At 52.4% G+C, this 12,746-nt stretch overlaps 1 protein-coding gene across 3 annotated transcripts in view; it reads left to right on the plus strand.

Annotated features, from left to right (window-relative positions):
- Positions 1–12,746, plus strand: part of AFAP1L2 (actin filament associated protein 1 like 2) — a 100,680-nt gene that overhangs the window by 67,662 nt on the left and 20,272 nt on the right. For 2 of the 3 annotated variants that reach the window (XM_084762858.1, XM_084762859.1), the window contains 3 exons: positions 968–1,042; positions 2,252–2,346; positions 9,063–9,153. In XM_084762858.1, the coding sequence (XP_084618984.1) occupies positions 968–1,042; positions 2,252–2,346; positions 9,063–9,153 (261 nt within the window). Of the gene's footprint in view, positions 1–967; positions 1,043–2,251; positions 2,347–9,062; positions 9,154–12,257; positions 12,342–12,746 lie in introns of all 3 variants that reach the window. The other variant, XM_084762860.1, reaches the window with a different exon arrangement.

A 12,746-nucleotide genomic window follows, 5' to 3' on the forward strand; every position in this document is an offset into this window, starting at 1 on the left:
CCCCTCCATCCCAGCCTAAGCCAGCCTCCCCCCTCCACCCCAGCCTGAGCCAGCCTCCCCCCTCCATCCCAGCCTAAGCCAGCCTCCCACCTCCATCCCAGCCTAAGCCAGCCTCCCCCCTCCACCCCAGCCTGAGCCAGCCTCCCCCCTCCACCCCAGCCTAAGCCAGCCTCCCCCCTCCATCCCAGCCTAAGCCAGCCTCCCCCCTCCACCCTGAGCTTTGGGAGCTAAATTTCCTGCCCCGTACGGTGGATTACTTTAATCTGGACACTTCTGATTTCACTTCGCTGTGATGACTTGTCCTAGGGTGGGAACAGCAGATAGGAAATATTTTACAGCGCAAAGGGGATCCAGGGACGTCTTCAGTGTGTGGGATGTGCCACGGCCTCTTGAGGAGTGGGTGCCCTTTGTTTACCCATTCTGGTCCTGAAGTTCTTCTGTTGCCCGTCTCTCCTCCATCCCCAGCCCGCAGTGTAGGAAACCAGCAGGCAGGGTCTTGTCGTTTCTACCCTAGAAGTCTGACCTGGCTCTAGGGTTAATTCTTCTTCAGCTTGAAATCTCAAGGGTTCCTCTTTCCTCACTACTTACTTTTATTTCACATGTGTGGGTGGTTTGCATGTGTGTGTGCGTGTGTGTGCATGTGTGTGCGTGTGTGTGTGTGTGTGTGTGTGTGTGTGTGTGTGCATTACATGCATGCCTGATACCCACAGAGGACAGAACAGGACAATGGAGCCCCTGAAATTGCAGCTACAGACAGCTGAGGGTCACCTTATGGTGCCGAGGACTAAGCCCTGGTCCTCGAAAGCCTTGCAGGTGCTCTTGACCACTGAGCCCTCTGGCCAAGGACATGCCAAGTGCTCTCCTCGGGCCCTGGGCGTGTGAAAGTGCCTTAGTGGGTGCCATTTCTTCTTGGAGGCAAAGCAAAGTCCTACAAAGCCACCAATCTTTCCTGTCCCTCCTTCTGCAGGTTCTGATGAGGAATATATTTACATGAACAAAGTGTCCGTGACCGGGGACCAGAACTCTGCATCTCCAGACAAAGGTACAGGCCCCGAAGGGGTGCTGTGCTGCCTGCCTCAGGCAAAGAAGGCACAGCCTCACCCTTCCTTGCCCCTCCCAGCCAGTTCACAGACAGGCCCAGGGGCTATATTTGGAACCCACATTTTGGGTAATGGTATTTTGGGGTTATGTATTTTTGGATGTTTCAATGGAGCCACCACTTTCTTGCTTATTGGATGAGGAGTCTGTCCCTAAGGCCTCTTGGCTTTTCCCAGCATTGCTGCAGGAAGAGGAAGTCATAATTCAGACCTTCTAGGAGGGCAGTGTGTGGCGCTGATCCCACGGTTCCGGCCCTGCCACTTTGGGCGGAATTCTGCTTGGGAGGAGGGAGGAGGAACAGTGGTGCCAGCAACTGTCATATAGAAAGGTGGCGGTCACACAGTACTGCAGGTGGCATGCTTTCTCTCCTGCAAGGACTCGAGGGCCTTATCCCTGGGGCCTCCACCCTTGGCCTAAAGCTCTTTCCCTTAGAACCTATGGTATGTGTCCGGCTCAGAACGTTACAGAACGTTATAGAATATTCAGCACCAGGCGGCCACAACAAGATTTTTCTCTCATTCCCAAACAGACTTAGAGAGAGAGAGAGAGCTGGTAAGAGGGTCCCACAAAGCCTCAGCCATGTCCCGAGAAGGGGTTGTCTTTGAGATGCCAGCAGCCTGCGCTGTCTTGCTGGGCTGGGTGAACTAGAGAGACGAGGAGGCCATCTGTGGCCTGACTTCCTTGCTGTGGGTCCACACCCCCTCCCCCACCACCACCAGGTCAGGAACTGAGAAGCTCACGCTGTGTCCGTGGCCATTCTGCCCAGGGCCCCTTGCCTTCTGGGTAAACGGTGGCAGGAAAGGACCATAATCACCAGGTCGGTGCTTTGTGTGGCTCAATATAGTGACCACCAACCAACTTCCCCACTCGCTGAAGCTCTGAGGCCATTTTTGAAAATGGGGCAGGTAGGGGAGGGAGGCAGAGCCTTCCAGGAACCACATGCTGGTCGCTTCTGAGGAATCTGTGTAAGGCTGGTCGTCCCTACGCCCTATTCTTGGAGGAAAAGACAATTTTGGCTCCAGGGGTTGCCTGCCTGGGCAATTAACACCTGCTCAAATAGAACACACAGGACAGGGACAGGGCAAGCGAGCAGACATTCCTGGGTGACAAGAACCTGCCACGCCTCACCAAAGTCTTCTCTTGCTGCCCATAGCGCCTGAGGAGCAGGGCCCACTGACCAATGGGGAGCCCAGCCAGCACTCCTCAGCCCCTCAGAAGAGCCTTCCAGACCTCCCTCCACCCAAGATGGTGAGTGTCAGCCCAGAACACTTGATTCGACTCCCTCCTCAGATTCTCAGATCTCGCATTTGTTCTCATGGTTGTCTGCCAGTCTTCAGAGTTCTGACGTGTTCTGAGCGCATTCTGTGTGCAGGACACAGCTGGAGCAAGTCAGGACCCAGGAAACCTGACCAGGACACTCCAGGTGCTAAGAGCAGTGGGCCTGGGGACACGTTCTCAAGTGCTTTAGTCAAGTGTCACCTTTGCCTAACACTTCAGGGCCATAAACAGTTCTGGTCACCAGTGATCTTCCAGAAAGATATGGTGGCTCATGCCTGTAAGCCCAGCACTTAGGAGGCTGAGACAGGAGGATCATCATGAGTTCATGGTAAGTTCCAGGTCTGCAAGGCCTAAAAGTGATACTTTGCCTCAACTATACAGAATAATAAAAAGAAAAAAAAAAAAGGAATTTGTACCACATTGCACCTCATAGACTTCCTGTTCCCAGCGTGGTCTCCAGGTTGCCCCTCTCACCTAACAACGGTGTGTGCAAGCTTTCATGTTGGTTTTCCCCTCACTGCCCTTCAGCCCCTGGGATTGGTTCTGCCTCAGGGACTTTGTACTTTCCGGGCTACTGGCTTGTCCATGACTGCCACTTCCTGCTCTTTCAGAAGCTCTTAGAGTTCCCTGGCCTGGATGAAGGAGCCATTGTATTCCCCCTCTGCCTCAGTTGCACTGTTGTCTAACCGAGGTCCTTGTCATTACTGACATAGTTGTTTTAACATTTGTCTCCTTTATCAGATAAAAGCTCCACAGGAAAAGCATAGGACCTTTCACCGACTACCACCTCATGCTTAGTGTCTGTACCAAGTAGCTGCACACTGGGATGGGTGGATGAGTAGAGGGGTAGGTGGATGGGTGGGTGGGTGGCTAGGGTGGTAGGTTGATGGAGATTGGGTGGATGGATGGGTGGCTAGGGCGGTAGGTTGATGGAGATTGGGAAGATAAGATAGCTGGGTAAGGATGGATAGGGATGTAGAAGGTGGATAAATAGATGGTCAGAGGGATGAATAGGTGGTCATGTGGATAAAGAGTTGGATGGATGGACAGATGGGCAGTAGGTAGATGGATGGATGAGTGGATGAGTCACGAGGAAATCATAGATCATACAGTCCCATGCGCAGATCTGTTTGGCCAGCGTTAGCCCTTTGACCATAGGCAAGCTATTCCAAGTCACCAGCCCTTTGTTTGTTGTTGTTTTGTTGTTGGTTGGTTTTTCAAGACAGGGTTTTTCTGTGTAGCCCTAGCTGTCCTGTTGTAGACCAGGCTGGCCTCAAACTAGATCCATCTGCCTCCCGAGTACGGGATTTAAGGTATGTGTCACTAAGCCCAGGCTGCTCCTTGGTGTGTGACATTCATATTAGCATCCTTCTGACCAGATGGTTACGCTCAATGGGCTAAGTTTGTAAGCCACATGGCGTGTATGTGCCATATGAAGGCATCGTTTGGTGAGGTGAGTCACATTGTTTACACTGTGGGGTATAAGAGGTTTCAAACGCTGTGATAACACTGTGATCAAAAGTGGCTTGGGGAGGAGAGGGCCTGTTTCAGCTCACAGTTCCAGGCCCATCAGTGAGGAGAGTCGAGGCGGCAGCTTAGAGCAGGAACCTAGAGGTAGGAACTGAAGCAGAGGCCTTGGAGAGTGCTGGCTGCTTACTGGCTTGCTCCCCCTGATGTGCTCAGTGCATTTCCCTCCCTCATCTAGAACCACCTGCCTGTGGTGGCACCACCCACAATGGCCTGGGCCTCGCAGCGGTCACTAGCCGAGAAAATGCCTGACACACGTGACCACAGGTCAATCTTATGCAAACAACATTTTCTCATTTGTGGTTCCCTCGTCTCAGACAGCCCTTGCTTGTGTCAGGAGACTAAAAACAAAAAACAAAAACAAAAACAAAAAAACCCAAACAATTAATTAAATAAATAAAATAAAAATCCAACCCAAACAATGTGGAGGGAGCCCATTGTCATAGTCTCAAAGTGACAGTGTCAGGACTTGGTTCCAGGTTCTTCTCCCTAGAAGGAGGCTTCCTAGCAAAGGCCCAAGGCCACAGCTAGGAGGTTGTATGAGGCTTAGGAAGAGTCTGAGCCCTAAGCTGGCTCCTGAGCCTACCTCAACTCAAGGTTTTCTAAGGACAGCCAGGGTACACAGCCCTACCATGTGAGGCACAGAGAGTGTTGGAGTGCCCGGATCAGTGTCTTACACTGGAAGTCGCCTGAGCTAAGTGACAGCTGCGGGCTGAGCCTTCATCTCTGGGGGTCTGTGGGATGCTGATGATGGCCTCTTACTGAACTTCTACCTCACTCCATACAAATCTGATCCCCCCGTCCTACTGCCCATCAAGGGACAAGTGAGTCTGTCACCATCTCAGGCCGATGTCAGGGCAGCAGAGGGTGGGGAGGCTGCGGCCATGACTGAGATGGTTAGAGAAAATGCCATTGCCCAGGAATAGCTCAGTCTCAGGGGCCTTTCCGAGGCATGGCAACTGTCCTGTGGACAGACTCCAGGCCTGGGGGACGGTCCAGCAGCACCTGCTGACTTTACAGCGTTAGCCCCTCCCCTCCACCAGCTGGAGGGGACTGAGGTGTCCAAGGCCTTCCGAGTGTTGTCCTAGGCACTCACTACCAGCCTCCAGTGCTTCCCGAAGCCGCAGGAGGAAGGGGCGGTCTTGCCCACACACGTGTCCCTGTGGCCTTCCTGCTCACTTTGCCTGAAGTAGTGAAAGCCTTAGCCCTATGTTTCCAGAGGTTCAGGCGGAGTCAGGTGTAGGAAACACAGGAGTCATGAGCGCTTGGCCTCCCAGGCAGGACTCATGGCGTTACACCCTGGGGCCTGAGCCTGGAATGACTTTCCTTCCTCAGACAGAGATCCCTGCTTCCCTCTCCATTCTCCACAAGGTCAGACTGCTATGGGGAAAGCTTCACCCACGGGCTGGGCCCATATGGCCCTGTCTGGGCCAGATGGTGGTCACTGCCCTGGTCTCCGGACGCCTGTTAGCTCAGCCCTGACTCATCTATGGTGGATGGGCCCCTCACTGCAATTCCTGCAGTCAGAGAACAGGTCCGTCCAGTGTGGAGGGCAGCCAGGGGTCTGGAGCAAACTCGTGGGTGTGGACAGTGACTCAGGCAGCTGAAGTCTTTCCAGGCTGCGGGCTACACAGCCAGGTGCTGTGGTCACTGCAAAAGACACAGATGTTGGCTGGTCACTGTCCATCTCGGCAAGCACACCCCCCCCCCAGGCCTGACCATGGCATCATTACTGATCTCAAGGGAGCTTGCAGTCAGGGAAGCAGCGGACACCTAAACGGCATTTCCATGGTCAGTGTGGGACGGACGTGGTCGACCGCCTCCCCCAGAACTTCTCACAGTTTGTTCCCCAGAGAAGGTCACCTGAGTGCCTAGGTCATCTCGGGTCTTTGGATTTTGGGTCTCATCTTAGAGGCTGGAACACAACAGCCCTCAGCCCTTGGGTCTACCTACCAGCCACCTGCTTTGTTCAGCACTGTTTGGTCACAGCAGCTGCACTTCCTTAGCATGCACGGCTGTGGATGTATTCCCCTCACTGCAGCCCTAGGGTTGGGTAGCCGAAATAAGAGACTCTAAGTGGCCACGGATCCCTAAAATCTTTGCTAGTTGACTCTTTGGAGAGCAAGCAGAAAAGGATCCTGGTAAATCCTGTGCCTCACAGCGGCTTCTTCCTTGTCTTCTCCCCCTCTCATGGATGAAATCAAGTCTCTTCTGCATCTTCGGTTAACGAGCACTGTCTTAGTCAGGGTTGCTACTGCTGTGACAAAACACCACAACCAGAAAGCAAGTTGAAGAGCAAAGGATTTACTTGGCTTACACTTCTACAGCGCTGTTCACCAGTGAAGGGAGTCAGGGCAGGAGCTCAAACAGGGCAGGGACCTGGAGGCCGGAGCTGATGCAGAGGCCGTGGCAGGTGCTGCTTAGGGTTTGCTCCTCATGGCTTGTTTAGTGTACTACTTTCTTATCGAAGCCAGAACCAACAGCCAAGGGGTGTCACTGCCCACAGTGGGCTGGGCCCTCCCCTATCAGTCACTAAGCAAGAAATGCCTAGCAGCTGGATCTTATGGAGGCGTCTTCTCGGTTGAGGCTCCTTCCTCTCAGATAACTCTAGGTTGCATCAAGTTGACATGAAACCAGCCAGCACAATCACAATGTTCGCATCTTGATATGGGTGCTTAACACAGTGGACCTTATGCTGCAGGTACTTAACACAGTGGACCTTATGCTGCAGGTACTTAACACAGTGGACCTTATGCTGCAGGTGCTTAACACAGTGGACCTTATGCTGCAGGTACTTAATACAGTGGTCCTTATGCTGCAGGTACTTAACACAGTGGTCATTATACTACAGGTACTTAACACAGTGGTCCTTATGCTACAGGTGCTTAACACAGTGGTTATTATGCTGCAGGTACTTAACACAGTGGTCCTTATGCTGCAGGTGCTTAACACAGTGGTCATTATACTACAGGTACTTAACACAGTGGTCCTTATGCTGCAGGTGCTTAACACAGTGGTCATTATACTACAGGTACTTAACACAGTGGTCCTTATGCTGCAGGTACTTAACTCAGTGGTACTTATGATACAGGTGCTTAACACAGTGGTCCTTATGCTGTGAGTGCTTAACACAATGGTCCTTATGCTGTGGGTGCTTAACACAGTGGTCCTTATGATACGGGTACTTAATAGTGGTACTTATACTACAGGTGCTTAACACTGTGGTCCTTATGCTGTGGGTGCTTAACACAGCGGTCCTTATGATGCGGGTGCTTAAAACAGTGGTTCTTATGATGCAGGTACTCAACACAGTGGTTCTTCCTCCTCAGCCCTGGGACATTAGGATCTCTGTCCTTCGATGTCTGATGACACGTCACTGTGTCTGGGATTACAGGATGTATGCATGGGACTTTGGTGGTTTTGTATTTTTTTTTTTTTTAGGCTAGTAAAAACAAATACCAAACACTTACTATTGCCTAGCGCCATGACTCCAAGTGACAGACATTTCTGCTTCTTTTTACAGCACAGCCTAGGGAAGTTGTGGGGTTCATTGCTGTGAAGAGACACCATGGCCACAGCAACTCCTATGAAGGAAAACATTTAACTGAGGCTGGCTTACAGTTTCAGAGGCTCAGTCGTTAGTCATGGCAGGAAACATGGCTGTATGCAGGCAGGCGTGGTGCTGGAGAAGGAGCTGAGAGTTCTACATCTTGGGTCTGTAGGCAGCAGGAAACTGCCACACTGGGCCTAGTTTGAGCATATATGAGACCCCCACAGGGACACACTTTTTCCAGCAAGGCCACACCCATTCCAACATGGCCCCGCCTCCTAATTGTATCACTTCCTCTGTGGTGGCCATTTCCTATTCAAATCACCACACAAGTCAACTATGCACACTCACACAGAATGAAGTCACACAGAGTGTTCCACCATTGGGGTTTTAGTCTGGCCCTGGAGATGGGGTTACTCACACAGTCTTATGCTGTCTCGAGAGACTCTCAGATCCACCCAGTGCTCTGCCTTAAGATGGCCGCCCTAATCACAACCCCTATGATGATTTGTGGTAATTGATTTTTCTTCTCCCATTTGTTCAGTCCTAACAAGTCTCTGATCCAGAGCCAGATTTTTGGGTGCCTGGAGTGTCTCTCAAGATAGGACCCACTTTCTCACAGGGAGGAGGGCCCTGGAATGGGGCTTATGGGAGTCCAGGGAGAGAACTCTTCTCCTCAGACCCTGGGAGGCAGCACTTGGAATCACAGTTGGTCTCATAGGCCGCCCTTCCTCGGACTGCTGGCTGAGGAGAAGACAGAGATAACCCTGCTGGCAGCAAGCCACAGGGCACCTGAAGCAGCTCCAGGGTGCCTGCCTACTGTGTGCACTCAGAAAGGAGTCACGCAAGGGGCCTTTCTCACCTCAGAAGCCACCTCTGCTGGCCCTTACAGTACCTGCTCTGATTAGGATATGGCCCCATGACGCTGTTCCTTCCTGTGTGGCTGTGGAAGGAGAGAAGGGAGGGAGGGCAGGGCCTGCCTCATGGCTGCCGTAGTGCCAGTGGTTGGGGGAGGGAACAGGTGTTAGCCCCAGGATTATGTAGGCCTGCCTCAGCTGACATGATAAGAGTGTTTGAGGTGGGGCTCCTGTCATACCGGTTGCCCCTTTCTACACAGACTGCAGACTTGGGTTGTAGAGACCCCTCGACAAAAATAGCTACCTCCTGTGTTGTGTGTGGGTCATGCCCTCACATTCAGTCTGTGTGTGTGTCTATGTGTGTGAGCGTATACACACATGCAGAGGCCCAAAGAGGCTGTCAGATCTATCAGAGCGGGAGCTTCATCACTTGCAGGATGCGCGGCTTGTCGTATGAGCACTAGGACCCGAACTCTGACCTCTGAGCCGTCCCTCCAGCCCAAGTCTCCCACACTTTGCCTCACGTACCCTGAACACGGCCTGCTACGACCCTTTCTTAGAGAGAGTGGACAGAAGGCTTGGAGGCCATCCCATCCCCAAGGCGCAGCTCCTGGTAGACCCTGCTCCCCTGTCAGCTTGCCGAGAGTCCAGCCAGGCGCATTTGACTTCGCGTTTCCCACATGAAGGGTAACCCTAGTTGTTCCCCGCGTGCCCCATCTGAAGCGTGTTGGCGTTGTCTGTCTGTGCTACAGATTCCAGAGCGGAAGCAGCTGGCGGTTCCAAAGATCGAGTCTCCGGAGGGCTACTATGAAGAGGCTGAGCCGTACGACACATCCATCAATGGTATGTCCCAGGGGCTGGGGCCCAGAGCGGTCTAACTGCTATCACCCACAGGCTGGTGCTGACTCGTCACCTGGTGACACACTCACCTTGGGCTCTTGAGCAGAGGCAGACAGAGCGACATGACACAGGAAATGGCCTCAGCTGAGAACTGGCCATATAGCATTCACCCTTTGGTCTATGTGAAAAGTGTCCAGAGCCTGCCTGCCTGCCTGTGGGGTACCCACGGGAACAGCTTCCTGTATCCACAGGGCTCCAGGTTGCTGCACTGAACACAGAGAGATGGTATAGGAGAGCTGTGCTGGCCAAGGGACCTGCGGCTCTGGGCAGTCATACATGTAGTGGTCGAGCTGAGTCTGAGGGAAGCATTCCTGTTCTTTCTCTGGACTCAGTTACTATGCTCCTACTAACAGGATGAGAACACTTGTGCAGACCATAAATATATCAGATTATGTGTGGCGTTCATGGCTATTAGGGTAGCAAATGCGACAGTGGCTCGACTTGCTGCAGGAAAGCAGTTATTCTGACATCAACCTCAGGCATATGGTCATAACCTCAGGCAGATGGCTGAAGCTATGGAGAAAAGGTCAAGCAGGTAACTGCAGGGAGAGAATTCTAGGCAGAAAGCAAAAGGCATCTTCAGCCAGAGAGTGCCCTGGAGTGTTTGACAGACAAGGCAGGCCTGGGAGAGCAACAGGAGCACACAGAAGGGGCTGCAGGTCGCAGTGAGAACCTTGCTTTTGCTTTTGTTTTTGTTTTTCTTTTCTTTCTTTCTTTCTTTCTTTCTTTCTTTCTTTCTTTTTTTCCTTTTCCCTGAATGGGACTGCAAGCCTTTCTTTGCAAGTCAGTTCATGACTGGCCCAGCTTGGGGCCTGTCAGGGGACAGTGGTGGGGAACATGCTTTAGGGACAGGCCTTGGGGCCTGTCAGGGGACAGTGGTGGGGAACGTGTGCTATAGCAACTTGATCACCTCTAAGCCAACAAGAGAAGCAGGCTAGGGAGGGCTAGGGTCCCATGATCCCCTTGGAAGACACCCCAATACCTACGACCTCTCACACGGCTTCTACTCTTTATTTGAGCTTTCTTTCTAAGAAAGTACTCTATTTTCATGTGTATGTTCTGCCTGAACATTCATGTATATAGACCATGTCTGTGCCTAGTGCCCAAGGAGGCCAAAAAAATGGCATCAGACCCCCTGGAACTGGAGTTATAAGCAGTCGTGAGGAGCCATGTGGGTGATCGGAATCACACTTGGGTCCTCTGTGAAAACAGCAAGAGCACTTAACCACAGAACCACCTCCCCAGCCCCAAAGATGCTTAATGAGCCAGAGGGTCCCTCAGTAGCGTCACGTCTTCCCAGCCCCTCCTCACTCTTCCCTTTGTGAGAGTGACTTGTAGCCACACAGCCCTTTGCAGACGTCGAAGGTGAGGGTGGGCGGCTGGTGGGGGGACAAACTTGGCTGAAGCTGGGCCTTGGGCACTTCTTACAAACAGGAGTAGACTGGGATGGACCTGGAACTTGAGCCTTGTTTGGCCTTTTCTCTTTCTTACATACCTACGGCCCCCAAGTCCCAGGAGCTGCGTGGGAGGTGAAGACTTGTTGGGACTGAGGACCTGATAAGTGGTTGGCATCGCGGGCAGATGAGCTTCATCCCGCTGGCGAGTCCCAGCCAGGCTGTGATTTCAGACCCAAGCCAACTAAGGGTGTGGTGAGGCTGTCTGGGGCATCCTGAAGGCAGAAAACAGTGACTCACCTAGTGAGAGCCTTCATGTATCCTGAGCCCCTCGCCTCCTGTGGGTGTGGCCCCTGCCAGCCAGGACCTGTCTCCTAAGTGCACAGGGGCAGACATTTCATCTCCACACAAACAAGTGGGCAGAAACACCCAGTCTCTTGGCATGGGTCTCTTGCCTGGTCATCCCGCTGCCTACCACCTAACCTAGGGCTTCTCACTGTGTCAGTTTGAACTCACCCAGTGGAGTGGGCCAGGGAAGCAGGTGGCAGGAAGATTGCCCGTCTCTTCTGCCATCACAAGGTCTGGGGACAGTCTGGGGAGTTGGACATCTTTGAGACAGAGAACTTTACTGGTCTCTGTTTACTGTCTGTGTGGCAAGCCAGACAGGCTTCCCTTTCTGCCTGCTGTCCCCACACCTCCTTGAGCAGGGTAACTGGTCTCAGCAAGAAGAAGGCGCACTAAGTATAGGTGTTGCTCTAGCTGGTTGGCCAGCAGGATTGTTCTGGTTTCAGTGACAAGGCCAGACACTGGGACTCTGTCCTGCACTGCTCCACTGAAGCCACAATCCTCTCTGTGCACTTGAGACACTACGGTGTGTCTGTTTCCCAAGATGTCGGGGTCTCCGTCCTGATATGTCATGCTGGGGAAGACCAGTGGCTGTAATGAAAATTCTCTGGGGTTGGTTTCTACTCAGAGCACTGTGGCACTTCGAATCCTGTGTCGTTGAGGGACTTGGGCACCTCTAATGTTTGGCTCAGCCAACCCTCCAGGCCAGAGCATCCTCTCTGCAAAGAGGAATTAGAAAATGCCTGGCAGTTTGTGACAGCACTACCCAGACATGACACCTAGCGCTCGGGCCACATGCCTCAGGTGAGGACTAGTGCGCACTCTAGATGTGAGCAGAACTCATAGCCTCTCCTGGAAAGTCCACACCTCAAAGGGGACAGCAGTAGCCTCTGGTGCAATGGTTCTCAACTTTCCTAATGCTGCAACCCTTCAATACAGTTTCTCATGGTGTGGTGACCCCCAACCTTCACTACAGCTCCTCATGGTGCAGTGACCCCAGCCATAAAATTATTCTCATTGCTACGTCATAACTGTCATTTTGCTACTGCTGTGAATCATAATGTAAGCGTCTGTTTTCCGATGGTCTCACGTGACCCCTGTGAAAAGCTCATTCAACCTCCAAAAGGGTTATGACCCCAAGATTGAGAACTGCTGCTCTAGTGATAGGCAGCCACGTACAACATCTGGGGCTTTGTGCATGACTGCATCTCTTTCCATCTTCCCCCTCCCTCCCTCCCTCCTTCTCTGCCTTCCTCCTCCCTCCTTCCTTCCCTCCTCTGTCTGTTCCTTTGAATATCAATCACACAGGTCATTACGGAATGTGCCTCCCCACTGGAGTCCCCCGATGGGCACAGTTGCCTGAAGGAGTCATTTATGCCACGATCACCTTGGGTACTGCTTGCCCCCAGTGCCAGTGGTCTTCCTTGTTACCTGCTCTGAGATGGGTGCATGGCTTGGGAGGCCACTGCCTTCTTCCTGTCCCCATGGCTGGGTCCTGCATGTGCACTGTCATACGCTTTTCTGCCCAATGAGTGTATTACTCTGCATTCCCTAAAGCCTGCCTGTGGGATGCTGCCTTCCAGAAAGCTGTACCTGTGGAACCAAACTAGTTTCCAGGGCTTTAATTGATTGCAGTAACAATAACACCCTCCAACTACATAAAACCTTATTGACTTCCCAGCCACCTGCCGCTGGCTGCTAAGTAATACTCCAATGGCTGTGGAAATGCGTACAGTGGTCCTTCTTGCTATTTTTAAGTTGTCATTTATTTATTTTGGTGCTGAGATCTAGCCTAGG

Source organism: Acomys minous, assembly GCF_964271855.1.
Source record: "Acomys minous genome assembly, chromosome: 2".
In the NCBI taxonomy this organism is placed as follows: Eukaryota; Metazoa; Chordata; class Mammalia; order Rodentia; family Muridae; genus Acomys; species Acomys minous.